The 25650-nt window shown below is 43.7% G+C and overlaps 1 protein-coding gene and 1 long non-coding RNA gene across 2 annotated transcripts; one reads left to right on the forward strand and one right to left on the reverse strand.

The window, feature by feature from the left end:
• The first annotated feature begins 1188 nt into the window (after positions 1-1188).
• On the forward strand, positions 1189-24268 carry LOC135571037 (uncharacterized). The gene is made up of 2 exons (XR_010463628.1): positions 1189-1290; positions 21117-24268. It is a non-coding gene; the product is annotated as an uncharacterized LOC135571037 (long non-coding RNA).
• On the reverse strand, positions 2790-25632 carry LOC115124239 (NADH dehydrogenase [ubiquinone] flavoprotein 2, mitochondrial). Its single transcript, XM_029653625.2, has 8 exons — positions 25472-25632; positions 24877-24939; positions 18060-18122; positions 17691-17807; positions 14724-14892; positions 9797-9906; positions 5159-5235; positions 2790-2987 (listed from the first exon to the last, which is right to left on the reverse strand). Exons 1-8 carry the CDS (start codon positions 25574-25576, stop codon positions 2894-2896), a joined length of 798 nt encoding a protein of 265 aa, XP_029509485.1. The 5' UTR covers positions 25577-25632; the 3' UTR covers positions 2790-2893.
• Positions 25633-25650: the final 18 nt, after the last annotated feature.

The raw sequence follows: 25650 nt of genomic DNA on the forward strand, positions 1-25650 counted from the left end.
GAGAACATTTTGAAGTCTTATGGTACGTTTGGAGAACATTTTTAAGTCTTATGGTACGTTTGGAGAACAAAACAAGCCAGTATAAAACAAAAGGCCGCTGAGGCGAAAAGCCCCATTGCCGTTTTCCACCTCGTTACCGTCGCTATGAACATCGGCTAACTGAAGGTAACCAGCTAACTAGCCAGCTAACCAACTAACTCGCCACCTAACTAGTCAGCTAACCAACTAGCCAGCTAACCAACCAACTAGCCAGCTAACCAACCAACTAGCCAGCTAGTTGTCAACCCGTCTTGCCCTCGACACTAGCAACACACGTTACAATTCTCCATATTCTTCTGCGCAAAAAAACAACAACTTAACCACAATAAAAAAAATGCCTGTAACTAAATATACACGTGTATCTAAAACACATGATCGTAACAAACTCAAAAACTACCCCGCTGTGTCATAACATTACATTTATTTGAACGCAGTTACGTCCAAAAGTTAGCTACCTTGCTAACTAGCCAGATGGCTAACTGGGTTCTGATACATTGGACACATTTGTAAAAAATACTATATATATATATAAAAAATCTTACTTTCTGCTTACCTTTTCCAATGCGTTTTGTTTTCCGCTTGTTCATTCGTGTTCATCCATGAATATGAACAACGTGAATATAAAGAGTAATTTTCCTGAAATGATTGGGACATGAACAGTAGCTGTATTAGCCTGACGTCTGTTTTCCAGTTGTATTGCTGTGGGTTTGAAAACAGTCCGTCCGTCTCGAGGAGGAAACCCCCACACCACACGCAGAAAAACATGCCAAACGTCTGTCCCATTGGCGGAGAGCGGTCATGTGGTCCACTTTAGCCCAAGGGGGGTAATGTCAAGCAGATTTACCTCATTTTAAAACATTTCACACACAAAAAAAATCGTATAGAAAGGCTTTGGCATCACCATCGTTATTTACTAGCATGCATATTTATAGTGGTATTTTTTTTTAAATATATATATATTAATAGATATATATTTTAAATTCTGTTTAGAGACAAGAGAATGGGGAGTATTTTGCTTGTTGAACCTTGTGTGTCATTTGGTAGAGAGAGAGAGAGACGGAGAGAGAGAGAGAAAGAGAGAGAGAGAGAAAGAGAGAGGGAGGGAGAGAGACAGAGAGAGGGAGAGAGAGAGAGAGAAAGAGAGAGAGACACAGAGAGAGAGAGAGAGCCGGTGACGTCATCTTTTCCGCTTGACTCTGCGGCCGGTGGGAATGTTCTCGAACATGTCGGATGAAGAAGTAACACAAGCAGGTAATCAGACTAGTGCAGTGGAAACGTCCTGTCTTGTTAAATGGTTTCAATACAATACTTTTTTTAATTGTAACTGAATGTATAGACTTGTATACTAGTTCCGTAAATGTGTTGCATCACTCTAGCTACATTGGATTGTTGTGGCGCAGTGATATTTGCATTAGATGACTATTAAAGCGCATGCGCGGTAGGGGAATATTACATTGCGGAAGAAAACGAGCTTAAAAATCAGAATGGGGGGGCAGTGGTTTATACACGGCGACGAGCAATCAGCATCCGGGCTTGAATGGAGATGACAGAGGCGGTTGTAACATAGGAGTCTTTGTTTAGGGTACGTTTAGATTATCATTGGCATGGTTTGAACATGAGGGTAATTGCACCATATCTGTCAAGGCTATCTGCTTAAAGAGGCAATGCATCGCAAATGTAGATTTTACAACGGTGTTTGTGTACGTTTCATTTTTACTTTACACTCAGTAGTTCAATTTCGCTCTCAATAAAATAAATCAAGTTGGTTGTAAATTGCTGTGTGAAATGTAGCAGCTGACAGATTGATTCTTGATCCTATTCTTTCTCGGGTTATTTTTAAAGGAGATTCACTTTTGTCAAATCTGCCTTGAATGTAATCTCGGCTGTTTCTAATGAACGGTACCTCCATTTTTAAGGTAAATACTGCTGTATGTATCCATTTATTATCAAGAGATAATTAGCAAGTCTTTAACCTCAACTGACACACAGAATCAATCCAACACCAAGAACAATTAAATTGGTATTTAATTTACATGATTATAAATGCTCCACTTTACATCCTAGTCAGAGGTCTCCCTCTCCCCATGTTATATAGATGTACGTCCTCCCTATGTAGCGCACTAGACAAGTCTCTGAGTGTCCTTGAGTGGCCCGGGCCAGAGCCCGGACATGAACCCGATCGAACATCTCTGGAGAGACCTGAAAATAGTTGTGTAGCAGAGCCCTATGGGCCCTGGTCAAAAGTAGTGCACTACATCCTATGGGCCCTGGTCAAAAGTAGTGCACTACATCCTATGGGCCCTGGTCAAAAGTAGTGCACTACATCCTATGGGCCCTGGTCAAAAGTAGTGCACTACATCCTATGGGCCCTGGTCAAAAGTAGTGCACTACATCCTATGGGCCCTGGTCAAAAGTAGTGCACTACATCCTATGGGCCCTGGTCAAAAGTAGTGCACTACATCCTATGGGCCCTGGTCAAAAGTAGTGCACTACATCCTATGGGCCCTGGTCAAAGTAGCACTACATCCTATAGTGCACTACATCCTATGGGCCCTGGTCAAAAGTAGTGCACTACATCCTATGGGCCCTGGTCAAAAGTAGTGCACTGTATAAGGTGCTGTTCATAGATACACAGTAAGTCTATGAGGTGCTCATTTTCAACCGAGATTTAACTTTATTGCCAAAGAAAATAGCAAGGATATGTCTTCTAATGTTCTCAAATACAAATGGACACAGTCAGACACCAAAAGCACAATTAAATGGACATTTTATTTACATTATTATTATTATTAAGTTCATACACTTATGAACACCTTAGTGAAGTTATGCCTGGGCGTCCTGTTGTTCAGGTGTTTTATAAATCAGCTCTAACACCAAAACCAGGTCCAGGAGGAGGCTCAGACAGAGATGTCAGTCCACCTGCTGGCTCACAGGAGAAACGGCCGTTCCTGGAAGATAAATAACAACGAAGAATTATTACATTTAGGAAATGTCAACAAACACGTTTTTTTTCTACTTTATATTAATTTCCAGCAACGACCCGCCCCCCCCCCCCAAAAAAAGAAAAAAAATCAACAAATGTAAAAACAGCAGGTTTGTTTTTGTAGTTAAAATGAGGAAAATGTTAAAATAATTATACGTGCATTCAGAAAGTATTCAGATCCCTTGACTTCTTCCACATTTTGTTCAGTTACAGCCTTTTTATAAAATGGATTAAATCCTTTCCCCCCCCCTCCAATCTACACACAATACCCCATAGTGACAAAGAAAAAACTGTAGTTTTTTTTTTTTAGAAATGTTTGCGAATATATTCAATCTATAAAAAAAAAATAGAAACATCACATTTACATAAGTAGTCAGAACCCTTTACTCGTTGAAGCACCTTTGGCAGTGATTACAGCCTCGAGTCTTCTTGGGCTACAAGCTTGGCACGCCTGTATTTGTGGAGTTTCTCCCATTCTTCTCTGCAGATCCTCTCAAGCTCTGTCAGGTTGGATGGAGAGCGTCGCTGCACGGCTATTTTCAGGTTTCTCCAGAGATGTTCGATCGGGTTCATGTCCGGGCTCTGGCTGGGCCACTCAAGGACATTCAGAAACTTGTCCCGAAAACACTCCTGCGTTATCTTGGCTGTGTCTTTAGGGTCGTTTGTCCTGTTGGAAGTTCGCCGTAGTCTGAGGTCCTGAGCGCTCTGGAGCAGGTTTTCATCAAAAGGCACATGACAGCCCGCTTGGTGTTTGCCAAAAGGCACCTAAAGGACTCAGACCAGGAGAAACAAGACTCTCTGGTCTGATGAAACCAAGATTGAACTCTTTGGCCTGAATGCCAAACGTCACATCTGGAGGAAACCTGGCACCATCCCTACGGTGAAGCATGGGTGGTGGCAGCATCATGCTGTGGGGATGTTTTTCAGCAGCAGGGACAGGATCGAGGGAAAGATGAACGGAGCAAAGTACAGAGATCCTTGCTGAAAACCTGCTCCAGAGCGCTCAGGACCTCAGGCTGGGGCTAAGATCCACCTTTCAACAGGACAGTGACCCAAAGCACACAGTCACGATAACGCAGGGGTGGCTTCGGGACAAGTCTCTGAATGTCCTTGAGTGGCCCAGCCAGAGCTGGTACTTGAACCCGATCAAACATCTCTGGAGAGACCTGAAAATAGCTCTGCAGCAACGCTCCCCATCCAACCTGACAGCATGAGAGGATCTGCAGAGAAGAATGAGAGAAACTCCCAAATACAGGTGTGCCAATCTTGTAGCATCATACCCAAGAAGATGAGGCTGTAATCGCTACCAAAGGTGCTTCAACAAAATATTGAATAAAGGGTCTGAATACTTATGTAATTGATCAGTTTTTTAAACATTTATAATAAATGTACTAACATTTTTAAAAACATGTGTTTTGCTTTGTCATTATGGGGTATTGTGTGTTGATTGGGGGGACAATTTAATACATTTTTATAATAAGACTAATGTAACAAAATGTTGGAAAAAATTCAAGGGGTCTGAATACTTTCTGAATGCACCACACACACACACACACACACACACACACACACACACACACACACACACACACACACACACACACACACACGAAACAATAGTTTACTTAGATCTCTATCAATTTCTTTGCTAGATCCAACGATCAACCGGTTGTAAAAAGCACCAGTGTGTGTCAAAACGTTAGTCTTCACAGTTCACCGATAGACAACGAGCTGTTACATTGTATGGATAGGCAAAGCACCAGTCCAGTACTATGTCCTCGACACAGTTCACTGCTGAACAACATGCTGTTATATTGTATATGAGTTAGGACCAGTCCAGTACTATGTCCTCGACACAGTTCACTGCTGAACAACATGCTGTTATATTGTATATGAGTTAGGAGCCTGTGTTTCTCGCAATCATGCCACATGCCTGGATTTTTTTAAACATTCATTTTTTAAATATATTTTTTTAAACGTCTTCATCAAACTTCCCAAATTCTTTGTCAGATGGTCTAGCACCATCCTCAGTCAATTGCTTACGTTTTTAAAATAAAATGATAAAATCTTACTACGGCATACAATTGAGCAAAACACAGGACCGTAAATATGATATGAGGCGATAGACATTCATACCTGGGTCCAGGAGGAGGGACTTGTCCAGCTTTCAGTTCGTCAATGATCTGATCAATGTCTTTAGGACTCAGGTCCTCCTGTAAGCCAGAGGGCAGCAACACATCACAGATCCACATTCAGACAATGAAACTACCCTGATACATCAAACCAGTCTATTTACCCAGTAAAACCACCCTGACACATCAAACCAGTCTATTTACCCAGTAAAACCACCCTGATACATCAAACCAGTCTATTTACCCAGTAAAACCACCCTGATACATCAAACCAGTCTATTTACCCAGTAAAACCACCCTGATACATCAAACCAGTCTATTTACCCAGTAAAACCACCCTGATACATCAAACCAGTCTATTTACCCAGTAAAACCATCCTGACACATCAAACCAGTCTATTTACCCAGTAAAACCAGTCTATTTACCCAGTAAAACCACCCTGATACATCAAACCAGTCTATTTACCCAGTAAACCACCCTGATACATCAAACCAGTCTATTTACCCAGTAAAACCACCTGATACATCAAACCAGTCTATTTACCCAGTAAAACCACCCTGATACATCAAACCAGTCTATTTACCCAGTAAAACCATCCTGACACATCAAACCAGTCTATTTACCCAGTAAAACCAGTCTATTTACCCAGTAAACCACCCTGATACATCAAACCAGTCTATTTACCCAGTAAAACCAGTCTATTTACCCAGTAAAACCACCCTGATACATCAAACCAGTCTATTTACCCAGTAAAACCATCCTGACACATCAAACCAGTCTATTTCCAGTAAAACCAGTCTATTTACCCAGTAAAAAAACCACTATTTACCCAGTAAAACCACCCTGATACATCAAACCAGTCTATTTAAAACCACCAGTACATCAAACTGTAAAAACCAGTCTATTTACCCAGTAAAACCACCCTGATACATCAAACCAGTCTATTTACCCAGTAAAACCATCCTGACACATCAAACCAGTCTATTTACCCAGTAAAACCACCCTGATACATCAAACCAGTCTATTTACCCAGTAAAACCATCCTGATACATCAAACCAGTCTATTTACCCAGTAAACCACCTGATACATCAAACCAGTCTATTTACCCAGTAAAACCACCCTGATACATCAAACCAGTCTATTTAAAACCCAGATAAAACCAGTCTATTTACCCAGTAAAACCACCTGATACATCAAACCAGTCTATTTACCCAGACACATCAAACCAGTCTATTTACCCAGTAAAACCACCTGATACATCAAACCAGTCTATTTACCCAGTAAAACCATCCTGATACATCAAACCAGTCTATTTACCCAGTAAAACCACCCTGATACATCAAACCAGTCTATTTACCCAGTAAAACCACCCTGATACATCAAACCAGTCTATTTACCCAGTAAAACCACCCTGATACATCAAACCAGTCTATTTACCCAGTAAAACCATCCTGATACATCAAACCAGTCTATTTACCCAGTAAAACCACCTGATACATCAAACCAGTCTATTTACCCAGTAAAACCACCCTGATACATCAAACCAGTCAGTCTATTTACCCAGTAAAACCACCCTGATACATCAAACCAGTCTATTTACCCAGTAAAACCACCCTGATACATCAAACCAGTCTATTTTAAAACCCAGATAAAACCAGTCTATTTAAACCCACCTGATACATCACCAGTCTATTTACCCAGTAAAACCACTGATACATCAAACCAGTCTATTTACCCAGTAAAACCACCCTGATACATCAAACCAGTCTATTTACCCAGTAAAACCACCCTGATACATCAAACCAGTCTATTTACCCAGTAAAACCACCTGATACATCAAACCAGTCTATTTACCCAGTAAAACCACCCTGATACATCAAACCAGTCTATTTACCCAGTAAAACCATCCTGACATCAAACCAGTCTATTTACCCAGTAAAACCAGCCTGATACATCAAACCAGTCTATTTACCCAGTAAAAAAACCAGTCTATTTACCCAGTAAAACCACCCTGATACATCAAACCAGTCTATTTACCCAGTAAAACTACCCTGATACATCAAACCAGTCTATTTACCCAGTAAAACCACCGGATACATCAAACCAGTCTATTTACCCAGTAAAACCATCCTGACACATCAAACCAGTCTATTTACCCAGTAAAACCACCCTGATACATCAAACCAGTCTATTTACCCAGTAAAACCACCTGATACATCAAACCAGTCTATTTACCCAGTAAAACCACCCTGATACATCAAACCAGTCTATTTACCCAGTAAAACCACCCTGATACATCAAACCAGTCTATTTACCCAGTAAAACCAGTCTATTTACCCAGTAAAACCTGATACATCAAACCAGTCTATTTACCCAGTAAAACCACCCTGATACATCAAACCAGTCTATTTACCCAGTAAACCACCCTGATACATCAAACCAGTCTATTTACCCAGTAAAACCACCCTGACACATCAAACCAGTCTATTTACCCAGTAAAACCACCCTGACACATCAAACCAGTCTATTTACCCAGTAAAACCACCCTGATACATCAAACCAGTCTATTTACCCAGTAAAACTATTGACATCGTAAAACCAGTCTAGTTACCCAGTAAAACTACCCTGACACATAAAACCAGTCTATTTACCCAGTAAAACCACCCTGATACATCAAACCAGTCTAGTTACCCAGTAAAACTACCCTGACACATAAAACCAGTTCGATAACCTAAATGAGTGAAATTTGTATTGCTATATTTATTCAATTACAAAAAAAAACAATCAGTTCTGCTTAATTCAGCACGAGGGTTGTGGTTTACAGAGAGCCTTAGTGGTTTTCCAACTAACAGACGGTACTAATGGAGAACTAGAGACCAACTAACAGACGGTACTAATGGAGAACTAGAGACCAACTAACAGACGGTACTAATGGAGAACTAGAGACCAACTAACAGACGGTACTAATGGAGAACTAGAGACCAACTAACAGACGGTACTAATGGAGAACTAGAGACCAACTAACAGACGGTACTAATGGAGAACTAGAGACCAACTAACAGACGGTACTAATGGAGAACTAGAGACCAACTAACAGACGGTACTAATGGAGAACTAGAGACCAACTAACAGACGGTACTAATGGAGAACTAGAGACCAACTAACAGACGGTACTAATGGAGAACTAGAGACCAACTAACAGACGGTACTAATGGAGAACTAGAGACCAACTAACAGACGGTACTAATGGAGAACTAGAGACCAACTAACAGACGGTACTAATGGAGAACTAGAGACCAACTAACAGACGGTACTAATGGAGAACTAGAGAACAACTAACAGACGGTACTAATGGAGAACTAGAGACCAACTAACAGACGGTACTAATGGAGAACTAGAGACCAACTAACAGAGGGTACTAATGGAGAACTAGAGACCAACTAACAGAGGGTACTAATGGAGAACTAGAGACCAACTAACAGAGGGTACTAATGGAGAACTAGAGACCAACTAACAGACGGTACTAATGGAGAACTAGAGACCAACTAACAGACGGTACTAATGGAGAACTAGAGACCAACTAACAGACGGTACTAATGGAGAACTAGAGACCAACTAACAGACGGTACTAACGGAGAACTAGAGACCAACTAACAGACGGTACTAACGGAGAACTAGAGACCAACTAACAGAGGGTACTAATGGAGAACTAGAGACCAACTAACAGACGGTACTAATGGAGAACTAGAGAAGAGACCAACTAACAGAGGGTACTAATGGAGAACTAGAGAAGAGACCAACTAACAGAGGGTACTAATGGAGAACTAGAGACCAACTAACAGACGGTACTAATGGAGAACTAGAGAAGAGACCAACTAACAGACGGTACTAATGGAGAACTAGAGAAGAGACCAACTAACAGACGGTACTAATGGAGAACTAGAGAAGAGACCAACTAACAGACGGTACTAATGGAGAACTAGAGAAGAGACCAACTAACAGACGGTACTAATGGAGAACTAGAGACCAACTAACAGACGGTACTAATGGAGAACTAGAGACCAACTAACAGACGGTACTAATGGAGAACTAGAGACCAACTAACAGACGGTACTAATGGAGAACTAGAGACCAACTAACAGACGGTACTAATGGAGAACTAGAGACCAACTAACAGACGGTACTAATGGAGAACTAGAGACCAACTAACAGACGGTACTAATGGAGAACTAGAGACCAACTAACAGACGGTACTAATGGAGAACTAGAGAAGAGACCAACTACTCTAATATTTTTGCAGGTATCATCATGAGAATATCTCAGTATTATCTCAGTGCTAGTCCGCTGTACCTGCACCAGTGTTTTTCCTTCACAACTTGTTCTCCATATTTTTTTTTTAAAAATCGGGAGCCTGTTTGTTTTCAGTACTTTTATTTCAATGACTGATCAAAACTTGTTTACTCATTCATGACTCTTGTTCCTCTGCAGCAGACATATGGTAAGCAATATTGTTTGGAACATCGAATCACAATAAATGTTTTTTTTATTTTTTAAATCACAGTATTGAATCGCAATACATATTGTATCGGCACATAAGTATGGTGAGGTTCCCTGGCCATTCCCAGATCCAGTATACTCACGTAGTAGTTGTCGTTGATCTGGACCATGGGAGCGTTAACACAGGCACCAAGACACTCCACCTCTATGAGAGAGAACATCTTGTCTGACGTCATCCCTCCTACCTTGATGCCTGAGAGAGGAGGAGGAGGAGGAGGAAGATGTTTCGGCTTATAAGACTGATCTGATGGAAGGATTGGTGAACGGATCCCAGATCAGTTTGTGCTTTTGTCAACGACATTGCCATTGTCAAGCCAAACATGTTCTGCATGACAATTGGATAAAGAGTTGGAAAGAGAGTAGAAACCGACTGGAACCCAGCATCTTGACACTGCAAAAGAAACTACTTAATATTCACAAAAAAATATACAGGTATAGGTTTAGCTATCATCGTTAAGTAGGAGTGAAAAATAATTTTAATTGATTCTTAGTTCTCCTAGATCTCTGAAGCTAGCTTAATGCTCGACTCTAAACAATCCATTACTGTTGTGTACACTAGGGTTGGGCGATATTACAATCGCATCATCTATCTACGACGATTGACAGCCATCGTCGATTGGTAACGAAATCGTAATGTGACAGATGATGGTTGACCCTATTTGAACTGGACTGGTGTAGAGCAGTGAAGAACAGTCTCACAGCACACAGCTATAGACTATAGCCTACACCCATTCTTCATTATCTTATTTCGGACACACTAATTACACTATATATACAAAAGTATGTGGATACCCCTTCAAATGAGTGGATTCTGCTATTTCAGCCTCACCCGTTGCCGACAGGTGTATACAAATCGAGCACACAGCCATGCAATCTCCATAGACAAACATTGACAGTAGAATGGTCCTTACTGAAGAACTCGGTGACTTTCAACGTGGCACCGTCATAGGATGCCACCTTTCCAACAAGTCAGTTTGTCAAATTTCTGCCCTGCTATAACTGTATGGGCTGTTATTGTGAAGTGCAAACGTTGAGAAGCAACAACAGCTCAGTCAGGAAGAGGTAGACCCCACAAACTCACAGAACGGGACCGTCAAGTGTTGAAGCGCATAAAATCCGTCTGTCCCCGGTTGCAACACTCACTACCGAGTTCCAAACTGCCTCTGGAAGCAACGTCAGCACAAGAACTGTTCGTCGGGAGCTTCATGAAATGGGTTTCCATGGCAGAGCAGCCGCACACAAGCCTAAGATCACCATGCGTAATGCCAAGCGTTGGCTGGAGTGGAGTAAATCTTGCCGCCATTGGATTCTGGAGCAGTGGAAACACGTTCTCTGGAGTGATGAATCACGCTTCACCATCTGGCAGTCCGACGGACGAATCTGGGTTTGGCGAGTGCCAGGAGAACGCTACCTGCCCAAATGCATAGTGCCAACTGTAAAGTTTGGTGGAGGAGGAATAATGGTCTGGGGCTGTTTTTCATGGTTCAGGCCTCTTCGTTCCAGTGAAGTGAAATCCGAACTCTACAGCATAACAATGACGTTCTAGATGATTCTGTGCTTCTAACACAGAGCCCTGACCTCAACAAACACCTTTGCGATGAATTAGAACGACAACTGTGAGCCAGGTCTAATCGCCCAACATCAGTACCTGACCTCACCAATGCTCTTCTGGCTGAATGGAAGCAAGTCCCCACAGCAATGTTCCAACATCTAGTGGAAAACCTTCCCAGAAGAGTGGAGGCTGTTATAGCAGCAATGTTTCAATATCTAGTGGAAAACCTTCCCAGAAGAGTGGAGGCTGTTATAGCAGCAATGTTCCAACATCTAGTAGAAAGCCTTCCCAGAAGAGTGGAGGCTGTTATAGCAGCAATGTTCCAACATCTAGTGGAAAGCCTTCCCAGAAGAGTGGAGGCTGTTATAGCAGCAATGTTCCAACATCTAGTGGAAAGCCTTCCCAGAAGAGTGGAGGCTGTTATAGCAGCAATGTTCCAACATCTAGTGGAAAGCCTTCCCAGAAGAGTGGAGGCTGTTATAGCAGCAAAAGTGGCAGACCAACTCCATATTAATACCTATGAATTTTGGAATCGGGTGTCCACATACTTTTGGTCATGTAGTGCATCTTGTGTCTACTAGCAGTTAAAAACAACATATCCTATATTCCCTTCGCTCTATTCTATGAATAGGACTTTGGTCGTTTATGCATGGATTTATCCCAATCAAACAATGAATGTAACGGACTTGCATCTCAAAGTTGTTTTGGATAGCTTACAAATGTAAGGTAGCGAGGTGACTGACTATGTCAATAGCCCATAGATCTAAATGACAAGTTTTCATCAAGTTTAAGTTTATTAAGAAAGAAATTATCCATTCGGCCAGGATAACCCCTCCATGTGAGGTCACAAACCAAATGGCCAATAACCCATCTCCTACTGGCCTATCACAAACCAAATGGACAATAACCCTCCTCCTACTGGCCTATCACAAAACCAAATGGCCAATAACCCATCCTCCTACTGGCCTATCACAAACCAAATGGCCAATAACCCATCCTCCTACTGGCCTATCACAAACCAAATGGCCAATAACCCTCCTCCTACTGGCCTATCACAAAACCAAATGGCCAATAACCCATCCTCCTACTGGCCTATCACAAAACCAAATGGACAATAACCCATCCTCCTACTGGCCTATCACAAAACCAAATGGCCAATAACCCATCCTCCTACTGGCCTATCACAAACCAAATGACCAATAACCCATCCTCCTACTGGCCTATCACAAACCAAATGGCCAATAACCCATCCTCCTACTGGCCAAACCAAATGGCCAATAACCCATCCTCCTACTGGCCTATCACAAAACCAAATGGCCAATAACCCATCCTCCTACTGGCCTATCACAAACCAAATGGACAATAACCCATCCTCCTACTGGCCTATCACAAAACCAAATGGCCAATAACCCATCCTCCTACTGGCCTATCACAAACCAAATGGCCAATAACCCATCCTCCTACTGGCCTATCACAAACCAAATGGCCAATAACCCATCCTCCTACTGGCCTATCACAAAACCAAATGGCCAATAACCCATCCTCCTACTGGCCTATCACAAAACCAAATGGCCAATAACCCATCCTCCTACTGGCCTATCACAAACCAAATGGCCAATAACCCATCCTCCTACTGGCCTATCACAAACCAAAACCAATAACCCAATGGCCAATAACCCATCCTCCTACTGGCCTATCACAAACCAAATGGCCAATAACCCATCCTCCTACTGGCCTATCACAAAACCAAATGGCCAATAACCCATCCTCCTACTGGCCTATCACAAACCAAATGGCCAATAACCCATCCTCCTACTGGCCTATCACAAACCAAATGGCCAATAACCCATCCTCCTACTGGCCTATCACAAACCAAATGGCCAATAACCCATCCTCCTATCCTATCCAAACTGGCCAATAACCCATCCTCCTACTGGCCTATCACAAACCAAATGGCCAATAACCCATCCTCCTACTGGCCTATCACAAACCAAATGGCCAATAACCCATCCTCCTACTGGCCTATCACAAACCAAATGGCCAATAACCCATCCTCCTACTGGCCTCACAAACCAAATGGCCAATAACCCATCCTCCTACTGGCCTATCACAAACCAAATGGCCAATAACCCATCCTCCTACTGGCCTATCACAAACCAAATGGCCAATAACCCATCCTGGCCTCACAAACTGGCCTATCACAAAACCAAATGGCCAATAACCCATCCTCCTACTGGCCTATCACAAAACCCCTCCTCCATGTGAGGTAAAAAATAAAATAAAAATGTAAATGGCCACACAGACACATGTTTTGGCTCTGTCATAACCTCACATGGTCTCTCCTATCATTGCTATGCAGACGACACACAATTAATCTTCTCCTTTCCCCTTCTGATGACCAGGTGGCGAATCGCATCTCTGCATGTCTGGCAGACATATCAGTGTGGATGACGGATCACCACCTCAAGCTGAACCTCGGCAAGACGGAGCTGCTCTTCCTCCCGGGGAAGGACTGCCCATTCCATGATCTCGCCATCACGGTTGACAACTCCATTGTGTCCTCCTCCCAGAGCGCTAAGAACCTTGGCGTGATCCTGGACAACACCCTGTCGTTCTCAACTAACATCAAGGCGGTGGCCCGTTCTTGTAGGTTCATGCTCTACAACATCCGCAGAGTACGACCCTGTCTCACACAGGAAGCAGCGCAGGTCCTAATCCAGGCACTTGTCATCTCCCGTCTGGATTACTGCAACTCGCTGTTGGCTGGGCTCCTGCCTGTGCCATTAAACCCCTACAACTCATCCAGAACGCCGCAGCCCGTCTGGTGTTCAACCTTCCCAAGTTCTCTCACGTCACCCCGCTCCTCCGCTCTCTCCACTGGCTTCCAGTTGAAGCTCGCATCCGCTACAAGACCATGGTGCTTGCCTACGGAGCTGTGAGGGGAACGGCACCTCAGTACCTCCAGGCTCTGATCAGGCCCTACACCCAAACAAGGGCACTGCGTTCATCCACCTCTGGCCTGCTCGCCTCCCTACCACTGAGGACGTACAGTTCCCGCTCAGCCCAGTCAAAACTGTTCGCTGCTCTGGCCCCCAATGGTGGAACAAACTCCCTCACGACGCCAGGACAGCGGAGTCAATCACCACCTTCCGGAGACACCTGAAACCCCACCTCTTTCAGGAATACCTAGGATAGGATAAAGTAATCCTTCTCACCCCCCTTAAAAGATTTAGATGCACTATTGTAAAGTGGCTGTTCCACTGGATGTCTTAAGGTGAACGCACCAATTTGTAAGTCGCTCTGGATAAGAGCGTCTGCTAAAATGACTTAAATGTAAAATGTAAATGTAATGTTCATCTGTCATATAGACAATAATAAAAATAACAAAATCAACATTTGTTTATCCCATCTTCACTTTGATCTCCTTTCATGTCTGGGTCCGCCTGTCGATCTCTTACCCAGTTTGTTCTGGAGGGCCTCCAGGATGCTGTCGGAGTCGCAAAGCATGCAGGGAGTTGTAGTGCAGATCTGGATGTGGTACTTGCCCACCGGCTGCCTCAGGAACATGGTGTAGAACGTCGCTACCTCATAGATCCTCATCGGAGGGACCTCAAGCACCTCGGCCACCTGGGAGAAGAGAGGAAAATGTATGTTTTAAAAATAAAAATAAAAATAAAATGGAGGCTCATTAACAAAAAAGGTGTAGCATTGACTTAAGTATAATCAGTCCAGTAATGGATGCTGGAGTCGGTTTCTAAATGGCTCGTCCTTACTGATCCCGCCCCTGGTCTGGTTTCTAAATGGCTCGTCCCTACTGATCCCGCCCCTGGTCTGGTTTCTAAATGGCTCGTCCTTACTGATCCCGCCCCTGGTCTGGTTTCTAAATGGCTCGTCCCTACTGATCCCGCCCCTGGTCTGGTTTCTAAATGGCTCGTCCTTACTGATCCCGCCCCTGGTCTGGTTTCTAAATGGCTCGTCCCTACTGATCAAGCCCCTGGTCTGGTTTCTAAATGGCTCGTCCCTACTGATCAAGCCCCTGGTCTGGTTTCTAAATGGCTCGTCCCTACTGATCAAGCCCCTGGTCTGGTTTCTAAATGGCTCGTCCCTACTGATCAAGCCCCTGGTCTGGTTTCTAAATGGCTCGTCCCTACTGATCAAGCCCCTGGTCTGGTTTCTAAATGGCTCGCCCCTGGTCTGGTTTCTAAATGGCTCGCCCCTACTGATCCCGCCCCTGGTCTGGTTTCTAAATGGCTCGTCCCTACTGATCCCGCCCCTGGTCTGGTTTCTAAATGGCTCGTCCTTACTGATCACGCCCCTGGTCTGGTTTCTAAATGGCTCGTCCTTACTGATCACGCCCCTGGTCTGGTTTCTAAATGGCTCGTCCTTACTGATCCCGCCCTGGTCTGGTTTCTAAATGGCTCGTCCTTACTGATCCCGCCCCTGGTCTGGTTTCTAAATGGCTCGTCCTTACTGATCCCGCCCCTGGTCTGGTTTCTAAATGGCTCGTCCTTACTGATCACGCCCTGGTCTGGTTTCTAAATGGCTCGCCCCCTTACTGAACACGCCCCTGGTCTGGTTTCTAAATGGCTCGTCCTTACTGAACACGCCCCTGGTCTGGTTTCTAAATGGCTCGTCCTTACTGATCCCGCCCCTGGTCTGGTTTCTAAATGGCTCGTCCTTACTGATCCCGCCCCTGGTCTGGTTTCTAAATGGCTCGTCCTTACTGATCCCGCCCCTGGTCTGGTTTCTAAATGGCTCGTCCTTACTGATCACGCCCCTGGTCTGGTTTCTAAATGGCTCGTCCTTACTGATCACGCCCCTGGTCTGGTTTCTAAATGGCTCGTCCTTACTGAACACGCCCCTGGTCTGGTTTCTAAATGGCTCGTCCTTACTGAACACGCCCCTGGTCTGGTTTCTAAATGGCTCGTCCTTACTGATCAAGCCCCTGGTCTGGTTTCTAAATGGCTCGTCCCTACTGATCCCGCCCCTGGTCTGGTTTCTAAATGGCTCGTCCCTACTGATCCCGCCCCTGGTCTGGTTTCTAAATGGCTCGTCCCTACTGATCCCGCCCCTGGTCTGGTTTCTAAATGGCTCGTCCCTACTGATCAAGCCCCTGGTCTGGTTTCTAAATGGCTCGTCCCTACTGATCCCGCCCCTGGTCTGGTTTCTAAATGGCTCGTCCTTACTGATCCCGCCCCTGGTCTGGTTTCTAAATGGCTCGCCCTTACTGATCCCGCCCCTGGTCTGGTTTCTAAATGGCTCGTCCTTACTGATCACGCCCTGGTCTGGTTTCTAAATGGCTCGTCCTTACTGAACACGCCCCTGGTCTGGTTTCTAAATGGCTCGTCCTTACTGAACACGCCCCTGGTCTGGTTTCTAAATGGCTCGTCCTTACTGATCCCGCCCCTGGTCTGGTTTCTAAATGGCTCGTCCTTACTGATCCCGCCCCTGGTCTGGTTTCTAAATGGCTCGTCCGTTACTGATCACGCCCCTGGTCTGGTTTCTAAATGGCTCGTCCTTACTGATCACGCCCCTGGTCTGGTTTCTAAATGGCTCGTCCTTACTGAACACGCCCCTGGTCTGGTTTCTAAATGGCTCGTCCTTACTGATCAAGCCCCTGGTCTGGTTTCTAAATGGCTCGTCCCTACTGATCCCGCCCCTGGTCTGGTTTCTAAATGGCTCGTCCCTACTGATCCCGCCCCTGGTCTGGTTTCTAAATGGCTCGTCCCTACTGATCCCGCCCCTGGTCTGGTTTCTAAATGGCTCGTCCCTACTGATCCCGCCCCTGGTCTGGTTTCTAAATGGCTCGTCCCTACTGATCCCGCCCCTGGTCTGGTTTCTAAATGGCTCGTCCTTACTGATCCCGCCCCTGGTCTGGTTTCTAAATGGCTCGTCCCTACTGATCCCGCCCCTGGTCTGGTTTCTAAATGGCTCGTCCTTACTGATCCCGCCCCTGGTCTGGTTTCTAAATGGCTCGTCCTTACTGATCCCGCCCCTGGTCTGGTTTCTAAATGGCTCGTCCCTACTGATCCCGCCCCTGGTCTGGTTTCTAAATGGCTCGTCCCTACTGATCCCGCCCCTGGTCTGGTTTCTAAATGGCTCGTCCTTACTGATCCCGCCCCTGGTCTGGTTTCTAAATGGCTCGTCCCTACTGATCCCGCCCCTGGTCTGGTTTCTAAATGGCTCGTCCTTACTGATCCCGCCCCTGGTCTGGTTTCTAAATGGCTCGTCCTTACTGATCCCGCCCCTCTGTGGTTGAACAAATCTACATCAGCACACCACTCATTCATTCTGATTATGCCTATTTAAAAAATCTGTTGCCACAAAAGCAAACCAGATTAACATACTCTATTCTGAAGCAAACAGATGACCTCAGTCGGCATATTGTTCATGGCTGAGATGGGGATATTGATTGATTGATTTACCTTGTTCATGGCTGAGATGGGGAGCCATCCATGCTGTCTCTGAGCCAGGTCCAACACGGGGATGGTGGCGGCCTGCTTGTGGCCCTCTGGGTACATACTAATGATAGCATCAATCCTCTTAAAACAACAAACGGCTTTCATTAGTGACGCTTATATGATGTGGTTTGTTGATAAGAACAGAACATGTGATTGTTTTATGAAAGCTTTTTTCATAAAAAAAAAAAAAACATTTTTTTTTTTTTTAAAGTTAAAAGTTGTGAAATTGATGCGATTTACATTGTAATAAACCGGTGTTTTAATAGTTGTTGTTTTAGTCTTGATTTGCAGTCATTTCTTTAAATAATAATGTTCTTGACATCGTCCACTCACCTTCAGGTTGTCCACAGTGAACTCAAATGGAGTATCTGGGTTGTTGTCAGGTGTGTCTCTGTGCTGCAGTGGAAAGAAAACAAGCAGATTAAATCATTAATTCATTATTAATCATTATATTGAAGTCAGTTTTACAGAAATCCTACCAGTACCTGCCAAAACTAAAAACAATGTTGTATTAGTTCAAAATGTTAAATTAGTAAAGCTACCAACTCGTCAGGAAAAGGACCATCTTCCCCCATAGATCACTATGGGGAGAGGAAAGCCCAAGGTGGTTGAGATAAAGCCTTTTTATCTACACCAATATGAGTGCTGTATCCAACAACATAAGCCGAGTTCACAGGCAGACCAATTCTGATATGTTTTTTCTCTCACTAATTGGTCTTTTGACCAATTAGATCAGCTCCGAAAACAATTTTGTACAAAATACTGATGTGATTGGTCAAAAACACCAATTAGTGAGGGGGGGAGGAGTCTCTGAATTACACACCTTGTGTAAACGCAGCCATATTGGCACTACAGGAAATGTACCACTGCCCCCTTGTGAACAGTCCTATCCTGGTGTTATCTGGTTAAAATGGTCATCGTAAACATGCACAAGCTATGGTTGCTATGCCAAGGGACTGTTACCATGTCAACATGTCTCTATGCCAAGGGACTGTTACCATGTCAACATGTCTCTATGCCAAGGGACTGTTACCATGTCTCTATGCCAAGGGACTGTTACCATGTCTCTATGCCAAGGGACTGTTACCATGTCAACATGTCTCTATGCCAAGGGACTGTTACCATGCCATATTTCCATCACCTGAGTAGAAGCAACAACCATGTGCTGTTGTTTCAACAGTAACCACTAACACATGACATCTAGTGACAGGGAGTTTTTTTTGTATATACAGTAGAGTATTGCAATATATATTTGTATATACAGTGGAGTATCGCTATATATATTTGTGTATATACAGTAGAGTATTGCAATATATATTTGTGTATATACAGTAGAGTATTGCAATATATATTTGTGTATATACAGTAGAGTATTGCAATATATATATTTGTATATACAGTGGAGTATTGCAATATATATTCAGATATATATTTTTATTTTATAACATCTTACAGTAGTTGCATGATATGAAAGGCTGGTTCATATAGTTGAGTAGGGCCAGACCTAGTTGCATGATACAATGCGTATGAAAGGCTGGTTCATATAGTTGAGTAGGGCCAGACCTTAACAACAGTGAACATGTACAAAACAAGCCATGGCCTTGTTGTTGGAGATATTGACTTAAGGTTCTTAGTGTTAGTCACATCATAGTCTTTTGTTAGCCAGTGGTGTAAAGTACTTAAGTAGTACTTTAAAGTATTTCTCACTTAAGACGTTTTTTTGGGGGGTTATCTGTACATTACTATTTATATTTGACTACTTCTACTTCACTTCATTCCGTAAGAAAATAATGTACTTTTTACTCCATACATTTTCCTTGACACCAAAAAGTACATTACATTTTGAATGCTTAGCAGGACAGGAAAATAGTCACATTCAGGAAAATAGTCAAAATTCACACACTTATCAAGAGAACATCCCTGGTCATCCCTACTGCCTCTGATCTGGAGGACTCATTAAACAGAGAACATCCCTGGTCATACCTACTGCCTCTGATCTGGAGGACTCACTAAACAGAGAACATCCCTGGTCATCCCTACTGCCTCTGATCTGGAGGACTCACTAAACAGAGAACATCCCTGGTCATCCCTACTGCCTCTGATCTGGAGGACTCACTAAACAGAGAACATCCCTGGTCATCCCTACTGCCTCTGATCTGGAGGACTCACTAAACAGAGAACATCCCTGGTCATCCCTACTGCCTCTGATCTGGAGGACTCACTAAACAGAGAACATCCCTGGTCATCCCTACTGCCTCTGATCTGGAGGACTCACTATCTGTTGGACTAGTTAACTGTAAGGTTGCAAGATTGAATCTACGAGCTGACAAGGTTCAAATCTGTTGTTCTGCCCCTGAACGAGGTATTTAACCCACTGTTCCTAGGCCGTCATTGAAAATAAGAATGTGTTCTTATCTGACTTACCTAGTTAAATAAAGGTGTAAAAATTAAATAAAAAGTCGGTCAAAAATACCGATTTCCGATTGTTATGAAAACTTGAAATCGGCCCTAATTAAATCGGCCGACCCCTACTCTGGACAGTTCTGACCTAGAATATGTGGACAACTACAAATACCTAGGTGTCTGGTTAGACTGTAAACTCTCCTTCCAGACTCACATCAAACATCTCCAATCCAAAATTAAATCTAGAATTGGCTTCCTATTTCACAACAATGTCTCCTTCACTCATGCTGCCAAACATACCCTCAAAACAGGCTATCCTACCGATCCATGACTTCGGCGATGTCATTTACAAAATAGCCTCCAACACTCTACTCAGAAAACTGGATGTAGTCTATCACAGTGCCATCCGTTTTGTCACCAAAGCCCCATATACCACCCACCACTGCAACCTGTATGCTCTCGTTGGTTGGCCCTGACTACATATTCGTTGCCAAACCCACTGGCTCTAGGTCATCTAAGTCTTTGCTAGGTAAAGCCCCGCCTTATCTCAGCTCACTGATCACTATAGCAACACCCACCAGTAGCACATGCAGGTATATTTCACGGGTCATCCCCAAAGCCAACACTTCCTGGGTTGGCGCCCCTTTGGGTTGTGCCGTGGCGGAGATCTTTGTGGGCTATACTCGGCCTTGTCTCAGGATGGTAAGTTGGTGGTTGAAGATATCCCTCTAGTGGTGTGGGGGCTGTGCTTTGGCAAAGTGGGTGGGGTTATATCCTTCCTGTTTGGCCCTGTCCGGGGGTGTCCTCGGATGGGGCCACAGTGTCTCCTGACCCCTCCTGTCTCAGCCTCCAGTATTTATGCTACAGTAGTTTGTGTCGGGGGGCTAGGGTCAGTTTGTTATATCTGGAGTACTTCTCCTGTCCTATTCGGTGTCCTGTGTGAATCTAAGTGTGCGTTCTTTAATTCTCTCCTTCTCTCTCTCGGAGGACCTGAGCCCTAGGACCATGCCCCAGGACTACCTGACATGATGACTCCTTGCTGTCCCCAGTCCACCTGGCCATGCTGCTGCTCCAGTTTCAACTGGCCTGGGCCCTAGGACCATGTCCCAGGACTACCTGACATGATGACTCCTTGCTGTCCCCAGTCCACCTGGCCATGCTGCTGCTCCAGTTTCAACTGTTCTGCCTTACTATTATTCGACCATGCTGGTCATTTATGAACATTTGAACATCTTGGCCACGTTCTGTTATAATCTCCACCCGGCACAGCCAGAAGAGGACTGGCCACCCCACATATGCTCTCTCTAATTCTCTCTTTCTTTCTCTCTCTCGGAGGACCTGAGCCCTAGGACCGTGCCCCAGGACTACCTGACATGATGACTCCTTGCTGTCCCCAGTCCACCTGACTGTGCTGCTGCTCCAGTTTCAACTGTTCTGCCTTATTATTATTCGACCATGCTGGTCATTTATGAACATTTGAACATCTTGGCCATGTTCTGTTATAATCTCTACCCGGCACAGCCAGAAGAGGACTGGCCACCCCACATAGCCTGGTTCCTCTCTAGGTTTCTTCCTAGGTTTTGGCCTTTCTAGGGAGTTTTTCCTAGCCACCGTGCTTTTACACCTGCATTGCTTGCTGTTTGGGGTTTTAGGCTGGGTTTCTGTACAGCACTTTGAGATATCAGCTGATGTACGAAGGGCTTTATAAATAAATTTGATTTGATTTGATTCCTTTGGCCGCCTTTCCTTCTAGTTCTCTGCTGCCAATGACTGGAACTAATTGCAAAAAATCACTGAAGCTGGAGACTTATATCTCCCTCTCTAACTTTAAGCATCAGCTGTCAGAGCAGCTTACCGATCACTGTACCTGTAAACAGCCAATCTGTAAATAGCACACCCAACTACCTCATCCCCATATTATTACTTACCCTCTTGCTCCTTTGTGTCTCTACTTGCGCATTCATCTTCTTCACATCTATCACTCCAGTGTTAATCTGCTAAATTGTAATTACTTTGCTACTATTTATTGCCTTACCTCCTTACTTCACACTGTACGTTGATTTTTATATTGTGTAACTCTGTTGTTGTTTTTGTCGCACTGCTTTGCTTTATCTTGGCCAGGTCGCAGTTCTCAACTGGCCTACCTGGTTAAATAAAAGTGAAATAAAATCAACACAATCCGAGGTCCTCCCGGGTGGCGCAGTGGTCTAGGGCGCTGCATCGCAGTGCTAGCTGTGCAACCAGAGACTCTGGGTTCGCGCCCAGGCTCTGTCGCAGGCGGCCGCGACGCACAATTGGCTTTAGCGTCATCCGGGTTAGGGAGGGTTTGGCCGGTAGGGATATCTTTGTCTAATCGCGCACCAGCGACTCCTGTGGCGGGCCGGGCGCAGTGCACGCTAACCAAGCACGGTGTTTCCTCCGACACATTGGTGCGGCTGGCTTGGATGCGCGCTGTGAAGCAGTGCGGCTTGGTTGAGACGAAGGCTTTCGACCTTCGTCTCTCCCGAGCCCGTATGGGAGTTGTAGCGATGGATACCACAGAAAAAAATATATTATTAAAAATATATATATAAAAATTTTTGGGACAATCCTGTCTCTGAGCTCTTTATGGCTTTGTTTCTGCTTCTACACTGTGCCTTTCCAAATCATGTCCAATCAATTGAATTGATGGTGGAATCCAGTCCAGTTGTAGAAACATATCAAGGATGATCAATGGAAACACGATGCACCTGAGCTCAATTTCAAGTAAAGGGTCTTTCTGTTTTTTATACATTTGTAAAAATGTCTGTTTTTGCTTTGTCATTGCGGGGTATTGTGTGAGGGGGGAAAGTATTTAATCCATTTTAGAATAAGGCTGTAATGTAACAAAATGTGGATAAAGTGAAGGGATCTGGATACTTCACGAATGCACTCTCATATTTACACAAGTACTCACACCCGAGTCAATAATTCATAGAAGCACCCATAGCAGCGATTACAGCTATGAGTCTTTCTGGGTAAGTCTCTAAGAGATTTCCACACCTGGATTGTACAACATTTGCCCATTTATTATTTTCAAAATTCTTCAAGCTCTGTCAAATTGGTTGGCTAAAGAACCATTTTTAGGTCTTGCCATAGATTTTGAAGCAGATTTAGGTCGAAACTGTAACTAGGCCACTCAGGAATATTCTGTGTCTTCTTGGTAAGCAACTGCAGTGTAGATTTGGCCTTGTGTTTTTGGTTATTGTCCTGCAGAAAGGTGAATTTATCTCCCAGTGTCTGGTGGAAAGCAGACTGAACCAGGTTTACCTCTAGGACTTTGCCTGTGCTTAGCTCCATGAAGGAAAAAAAATGATCCTGAAAACCATCCCAGTCCTTACTGATTACAAGCATGCCCATAACATGATGCAGCCACCACTATGCTTGAAAATATGCAGAGTGGTACTCTAATGTGTTGTATTGGATTTGACCCAAACATAACATGTATTCAGGACAAGTGGTTTCCTTCCTCTACGGCAACTGAGTTAGGAAGGACGCCTATATCTTTGTAGGGACTGGGTGTATTGATACACCATCCAAAGTGTAATGAATAACTACACCATACCCAAAGGGATATTTTATGTCCTCTTTTTATTTTACCAATAGTTGTTGTTCTTTGTGAGGCATTGGAAAACCTCCCTGGTCTTTGTGGTTGTATCTGTGTTTGAAATTCACTGCTTGACTGAGGGACCTGACAGATAATTGTGTGTGTGGGGTACAGAGATGAGGTAGTCATTCAAAAATCTTGTTAAACAACATTATTGCAATGCACACAGAGTGAATCCATGCAACTTATTATGTGACTTATTGCACACAGAGTGAATCCATGCAACTTAGTATGTGACTTATTGCACACAGAGTGAATCCATGCAACTTAGTATGTGACGTACTGCACACAGAGTGAATCCATGCAACTTAGTATGTGACTTATTGCACACAAACAAAAGGGTTGAATACTTATTGACTCAAGACATTTCAGTTTTTCATATAATTAATTTGTATAAAAACTATTTAAAAACTAATATCTAAAAACAATTCCACTTTGACATGTTGCGATATTGTGTGTAGTGGGCCAGTAACCAAAACAAATCTTAAATCAGTTTTAAATTCAGGCTGTAATATAACAAAATGCTGAAAAAGTCAAGGGTGTGAATACTTTCTGAAGGCCATGTATATGTGAGGAATGACGTGTGCCACTTCCTGTTTCCTGTTTCTTTTCCTTCATTTACTTTACTTCAACCGAAGTAAACGGAGCTCAATTGCATCTTGTACAGCTAATATTTTCCATATGATGATTTCTCTCTCTAGCCACATTGAACAACATGAGTATTGACACTGCCTTCACACGAACGAATTGTCGCAGCAGATCATACCATTATTGTTTGTTGTTATTCTTTAAATTAAATTCTATATTGCAACCAAATTTGCATAATGTTGTCATGGAAAATATTCATGTTGTTTCCAACTAGCAATCAACAACTGTGCCGTAAATACGTCTGCATTATTGAACGTTAAGATTGCCCAAACGCCAGTCTCTTTGGCAAATGACGGGAATGGCAAGGAGTGGAATGTTAACTAAAGAGACTGGTACCCAGACTAGCCTTGTGTGGCCATACTTCCCAATCTCGTCTTGGTAGGTAAGAAGCCTGGGCTTCTGAGGCTAGTCACATTAAGGATATAGTACAGTAAGAAATCAGCGAGGTTAGAGATCCTACACAGCTGCACTCACCACAAAGATGCCCCCAGCTCCAGCTCTGGCAGCGGACTGGTGCAGACTCCTGACCTGCCTGGACTGAGAAGATGGAACATTGACAGAAAAAGAAGGATGTTAATGTGTGAATAAGGTTTGATTCTATGCAATACCAACCCAAAACGAATTTATTAAAGACTTCAATACCAACAGGACAATTTGGCAGTATGAGGCACCAGTTATAATTATGACCATTGTGATTCAAAACGATTAAGAAGTTGTAAGGTAGCCGTGAAGCAAACTAGCCAGCAAACTATGCAAGGCTCTTTTACGCTAGCTAACTCAGTTAGCCAGTCAGGAAGCTTTAGCTAGCGAACTGACAAGGACAAAGATATATTTTCACAATCGTTCAATCAACATTATTGTTCATATTAATATTTGACTAAATCATGACTCTAAATGAAAGTGTAACATTGGCTGGTGTAACTAGCAACTAGTTAGCTAGCCATTCCGCTAGCTAGGCCGCTTGCCCTTGTCAAGTGTCATGCAACATATTTCATTCAATTCTCATAAAACGTAATGATCATAAGACTGATAATGTTAGTATAACCCGAGTACATTGTTATAACCATACCGTTTGCGATACAACAGATCGAATTGCAGAAGTTAAAAACATCTTGACAGCGTAGTTTTGTCCCGTTGATACAACACTTATTGGACGACAGCAAAAGGCTGACATCGATTTACGGTCGTCTCGATTGAGAGGGTCTGGCTTTACGCAACGTGTTTACTTCTGAAGTGAAACTAATCGAC

This window comes from Oncorhynchus nerka, unplaced genomic scaffold (assembly GCF_034236695.1).
Source record: "Oncorhynchus nerka isolate Pitt River unplaced genomic scaffold, Oner_Uvic_2.0 unplaced_scaffold_835, whole genome shotgun sequence".
In the NCBI taxonomy this organism is placed as follows: Eukaryota; Metazoa; Chordata; class Actinopteri; order Salmoniformes; family Salmonidae; genus Oncorhynchus; species Oncorhynchus nerka.